General features: G+C 69.1%; 1 protein-coding gene across 1 annotated transcript; it reads right to left on the reverse strand.

Annotated features, from left to right (window-relative positions):
- Window positions 1-2,850: 2,850 nt before the first annotated feature.
- ASCL2 (achaete-scute family bHLH transcription factor 2) lies at window positions 2,851-4,115 on the reverse strand. The gene is made up of 2 exons (XM_068979132.1): window positions 3,517-4,115; window positions 2,851-2,921 (listed from the first exon to the last, which is right to left on the reverse strand). Exon 1 carries the CDS (start codon window positions 4,113-4,115, stop codon window positions 3,534-3,536), a length of 582 nt encoding a protein of 193 aa, XP_068835233.1. The 3' UTR covers window positions 2,851-2,921; window positions 3,517-3,533.
- Between the last annotated feature and the right edge of the window lie 1,299 nt (window positions 4,116-5,414).

Here is a 5,414-nt window from a genome sequence, read left to right on the forward strand (position 1 = left end):
GTGATCAGTCACCACATGCGATGCAGAGCCAGGGACATGCTCTGAGCGCAGGAACCAGAAACCAAACGGGAGTCTGATCTCGCCTCTGCTTCCGAGCCACCCTCTCCAGTCACCGGAGATGCAGGACCAGTGCCCAGTGAGCACCAGCAGCAACGCTGGGACACGGATGACCTCGCTTCCTCGTGAAGCAGCTGGGGAAGGGGTGCTCACGAGAGGCTTAGCCCCAGGGCGGATCTGCACCGGATCCTTGTTATAAAACCAGGGACTTCCCAGGGGTCCAGTACTTGACTCTGCTCCCACCGCAGGGGGCACGGGCCCTATCCGTGGTCAGGGACGTTCCACAATCATGCAGTCAAAAAAAAAATCACAAACGTGGAAAACAGAGGCAATCAGAGGGCTGTGCCACTCACTGGGCGTTTGACAAAATGAGAAGAGCTGTTGTTCATTTCGGGGGTCAAGGTACTGGGGTTCCCCTTGGAAGCTCATCTGGAGAATTTATGGGTGGAACCGTATGACGTCTGGGGTCTGCTTCAGAACCACGTGGGGGTGGGGAGGGTTGCATGGACAGCCAAGGGTTTGTGTTCAGTTCTTGGTGCTGGTGATGGGGGCTTCTCAGAGCCTTCTCCCAGATCTGGCATGTCCATCGTTGACCAGGCTGGATGCTGGACGCCTGATACCACAATGTCACTTGTGGGTTAGACGGAGCCTGTGTGCCCTGCTAGAATATGTCAGCTCCATGAGGGTGGGGATTCCTCGGGCACCACCGCATCCTCCGTGCCTGGCAAAGAGAACACGTCCAGCGGAAGTTCTGGAACTTCTGCACACGCTTAGGAGTTCCCGTAAAAACGGAAGCACAAAAATGCAGCTCTTACCCTTGGCAGAATTTCATCTCCAGCCCCCTCGGCCCGCCCCTCCCGTGCGCCCCCCTCGGCCCGCCCCTCCCGTGCGCCCCCTCGGCCCGCCCCTCCCGTGCGCCCCCCTCGGCCCACCCCTCCCGTGCGCCCCCCTCGGCCCGCCCCTCCGGTGCGCCCCCCTCGGCCCGCCCCTCCGATGCGCCCCCCTCGGCCCGCCCCTCCCCTGCGCCCCCTCGGCCCGCCCCTCCCCTGCGCCCCCTCGGCCCGCCCCTCCCGTGCGCCCCCCTCGGCCCGCCCCTCCCGTGTGCCCCCCACCCCCCTGCCAGCCAACACCCATGTGTGATACTACCCTGCCCACAACCACCTCGTGTCCTGAGAGCTGCATGCCTTTCCCTGGGTCAAGGTAAGGAGACTCAGCAGAGGCCGGAGCCAGAGGCTCGGCGAGGTCACTGGCCACGCTGTGGACCCTGGGGAAGGCCGCAGGCTGGCCCTTGCCGGGTGGCCACATCGCATGCCTCGTCTGTCCCTTGGACGAGGCCAGGTCACTCCTGACCCCGCAGTCCCCAGCCACAGCTTCTCTGCTGACCCCGCCAAGCCTGAGCCTCGTCAGACCCACCCAGCATGTCTCCCTGCTCACCCGGGAGACATCTGCTCTGCCAACACCAGTCGCCCCAACCTGCCCGAGTTCCAACGGCCGTGACCCAACCACTCCCCGCGGGAGGAAGGGGTGCCTTCAGCATCTGAAAGCAGCCTGGGGGACCCCTGTCGGCTCCGCCCCCAACCTGTGCAATAAAAGAGCTCTGGGCAGGGTGAGACTTCAAAGCCACCGAGGCTCTGGTCAAAGGTAGGGCTGAGTAATCACCTCCAAGCTCGGGGAGCCTGGGGAGGCCTCCTTGTTCCTCTCAGAGGAGGCCCTCACAGCCCCTACCCGCAAATAGGTGGGCAGGGCCCAGGCCTCTGTAGCCTGCAGGGCACACGTGGCCAGGAGCCACAGGCGTGGCAGCAGGGGGCCGAGTATGGTGGGCTGGACACGCCAGACACCTCTCCCCCGCCCTCCCACAACTGTAGGTCCCCTCACTGTCAGGTGGAGAGCCCTGCCAGGGGTCACCCAGCTGGTGGCAGACAGCAGGGATCTGACCGCAGCAACCTGGACACCGAGACAGAGGGCAGCCTGGGGGCCCACTGGTCAGAACCCCTCAGGCTGAGCCCTATGCTGGGCATTGCCTCAGAGCCCGACCCCAGTCAGCAGCCTGCAGACCTCAGCGTCCCAGCGGTGAGGCCCCAACGCCTGACAGGAGCCCCAGGCCCGCCCGGGCCTATGAACTGCTTTGGTAGAGCAACCCCCAGATGGAGGCACGGGGTCCAGGGAGACGCGACCACAGATGTGGGCCTGCTGGGTCCAGGGTCGAAGCCACCACCCTCGCACCCACACAGGACCCTCTCCTGGATCATGGGGGCCTCAGGGGTATGGAGCGGGTACGTCCCCACCACTGATACACAGCACCGGTTTATGTATAGAACCATCTTCCCTGAAACAGGCTTCCTGAGGCTGGTCTCTCCCCAGCTGGCCGAGCTGCAAGGGGACGCCCACCAGGGACTCTGCCCCAGGGCTGTGGCAAGGGAGAGTTCAGCCAGGTTCACAACTTCCAGGAAGAGGGAGTCGGAGGGAATAAACAGTCTTTATTGTGTTCTAAATCTAAGGGCTCTTTGCACAAAAATAAGGCTTCATACCGCCAGTGTCCCTGAGCAGTTCAAGTGCATGCGTTCGTAAAAAACATCTGCGTCGTTATAAAGCCCTCTCCCCTTCAAACCTCCAAGAGTCGGTTCCGCAGCCCCAGTCCAGGGGAAGGTCTCTGCGGACAGGGTGGCTGGGGTCCGAGGAAGCTGCCGCCGGGAGGAGGAGGTCAGGCGGGACCGCTTGCACACTAGCCTTGGGTCAGGCTGGATGGCCGGGGAGCGTCGGCTGGATCCCTGGCTCGGTGGTGGCTTGGCCCGCGGAACGACGAACACGGAGGCGGGAGCCTTTCCAACCGGCTGGCTCCGCAGGGGTGAGCGCGCTCCCCACCGCTGGGAGGGAAGGGGGGACAGGCACGCGCGTTAGTGCGGGATCCGGCCCCGGACACCCCGCGCAGCCCGGCCCTCCCCCACCCCCACAAGCGTAGTCGGCAGTTTCGTTCTCTGGGTGGGTTTTGGAGCCCAGGTCTCCGTGGGAGCCTCGGCTTCGGTGTGTGGCCCGGCCCCGGGCGCCGGGCGGGGCGAGCGCTCGGAGCCGGAGCCGGGGTGAGTCAGGGCTCCGCGCCCCGCCGACTCATTTCTGCCACCGGGCCGGGCGCGCAATTTGCAATGCAAAGTCTCTCCGCCTCCCAGCGCCCTAGTCTGCCCCGAGATCCGCAAACACTCGGGGCCTCACCCGCCCCAGCCCTCCGTCTCCCCGCTCCCCCTACGGCGGCGGAGCAGCAAAGGGGAAGTTTTGCAATCCCGGACAAACAAACGCTAGTCTTGCGCAGGCTTGAAGTCTGGGGAGGAATAAAGAGGGAGCGAAATCCAGGCCGTCGCTCCGGCCTCGCGGGCTCTCGGGGACGCGAGCGGCGAGGCCGTTGTCTCCACCGCGCCCAGCCGTCCTACCTCCAACCCTCCCTCCTTTCCGCCTCTCGGAGCCTACCTTGCGGGGCCGGGCGCTCAGTAGCCCCCTAACCAGCTGGAGAAGTCGAGCAGCTCGCGCTCCGCGGGGCTCAGGGCGCCCTCACAGCCGCTGTCGTCCGACGAGTAGGCGGAACGCGGCGACCCAGGCTCCGAGCTGTGCCCACGACCCGGGGACGACGAGGCGCAGGAGGGTGAGGCGGCGGTGGCGGGGGTCCCCGATGGAGCGCGGGGCAGGGGGTGGCGCGCGGCCGGGGCCAGAAGCCCCCCGGCCAGCGCGGCCCGCACAGCATCGTGCTCCGCCAGCAGGCGCTGCAAGGCACGGATGTACTCCACCGCCGAGCGCAGCGTCTCCACCTTGCTCAACTTCTTGCTGGCACCGCCGTGCGGCACGTGCTGCCGCAGCGCCTGGAACCCCAAGTTCACCAGCTTCACGCGGTTGCGCTCGCGCTCATTGCGCCGCGCCACGGCCGCCGCTCCACTGCCGGGGTCCATCGCGCCCGGCCGGCGGCGGCGGCTGCAGCGCAGCAGCTCTGGGGACTCCGGTCGCCGGCGAACGGCGCAGCAGCCCGGGACACCAGGCGCCGGGGGCGCGGGCCGGGGCAGCGCGCGGCTGTCCATCGCGTGTGCATCCACTCGCCCCGCGCTTCCCCCGAGTCTCTGTGCGCCGCAGAAAGGTGGAGGGCAAAGAACCGAGGGTGGGGGAAAGCCGATCAAGTCTCAACGACGATCGGGTACTGCGCTGCCAAGACTCCCTGGGGTACGCGACCCCAGGTCGTCCGGGGTCCGGGGACAGCAAGGCGCAGGAGGCCGGGAGAGGGCGGGCAGTGCGCGCCGAGGAGCGTGGGGGGCTCGTGACTCGCGCGTGCCGTCAGTCGCTCGCCAGGTCTCCCCTGAGCGACGCAGGCGGCGCGTTTTTAAATATATAGATAACCCTCCTCCGCGCCGCCGCCTCCTTTCTCACGCCCTCCTTCCCTTGCCTCCCCCTCGCGCCACGCTTCGCCCAACCCCTGGCGCACAGTCTGCAAAGACCGAGCGGTGAGCCTCCGAAGACCGCACCCAGTCCCCCAGGCACAGCCCTCAGGCCCCCAGCGCGTCCCCGTTCCCAGCAGGCCCCCAGTGCGCCCCCCGGATGCAGTCCGCGGGTCCCGCGTGCGCACCGCCGCCCCTTCCCCGAAGCTGCTGTTCACAGGTCCTGGGTACGCCCCCCGCCGCGTCCGCCTTTGAGGGGAGGGTGTGTCTACCACCACGGCGGCGCAGCCACTCCGGAGGCGCGTGAGACCCCCGGGGGCAGCACGCGCCGGGCAGCCGGCACCCACGCTCCGCCTCTTGAGGCCGAGGGGCGTGGGGGGCCTCAGCCAATGGCGGGCCGCCCTTTCGGCCAATCGCGGCGGGCGCGGCCCCACGCCCGGCCCCTGGGAGGAAGCGTGTACGCCAGACGCGTGGCTCCGGGAGCGTCTCTAACAAAGCTTGGCGCCCGCGCGGCCCCGCCCGGCACCTCCCCGCGACCCGGGTGGGCGCGCGCTCCCACGCGCACCTGTTCCTGGCAGGGCGCCCACCTGTTCTTCTGCGGGGCCTGAGAGAGGGCCACTCCGTCCTCCCGCCAAGGCGGGGCTTAAGAAGTGGTGGAGACTCGGCGCGCTGGGGCGGGGCGGGGGGCGCGCTGGGGCGGGGCGGGGGGCGCGCTGGGGCGGGGCGGGGGGCGCGCTGGGGCGGGGCGGGGCGGGGGGCGCGCTGGGGCGGGGCGGGGGGCGCGCTGGGGCGGGGCGGGGGGCGCGCTGGGGCGGGGCGGGGGGGCGCGCTGGGCGGGGCGGGGGGCGCGCTGGGGCGGGGCGGGGGGCGCGCCGGGGCGGGGCGGGGGGCGCGCCGGGGCGGGGCGGGGGGCGCGCCGGGGCGGGGCGGGGGGCGCGCCGGGGCGGG

This window comes from Capricornis sumatraensis, chromosome 8, assembly GCF_032405125.1.
Source record: "Capricornis sumatraensis isolate serow.1 chromosome 8, serow.2, whole genome shotgun sequence".
NCBI classification, from domain to species: domain Eukaryota; kingdom Metazoa; phylum Chordata; class Mammalia; order Artiodactyla; family Bovidae; genus Capricornis; species Capricornis sumatraensis.

Excerpts from the sequence above, each read along its gene's own strand:
- ASCL2 (XM_068979132.1), bottom strand. The coding sequence starts at position 4,115 with ATGGACAGCCGCGCGCTGCCCCGGCCCGCGCCCCCGGCGCCTGGTGTC.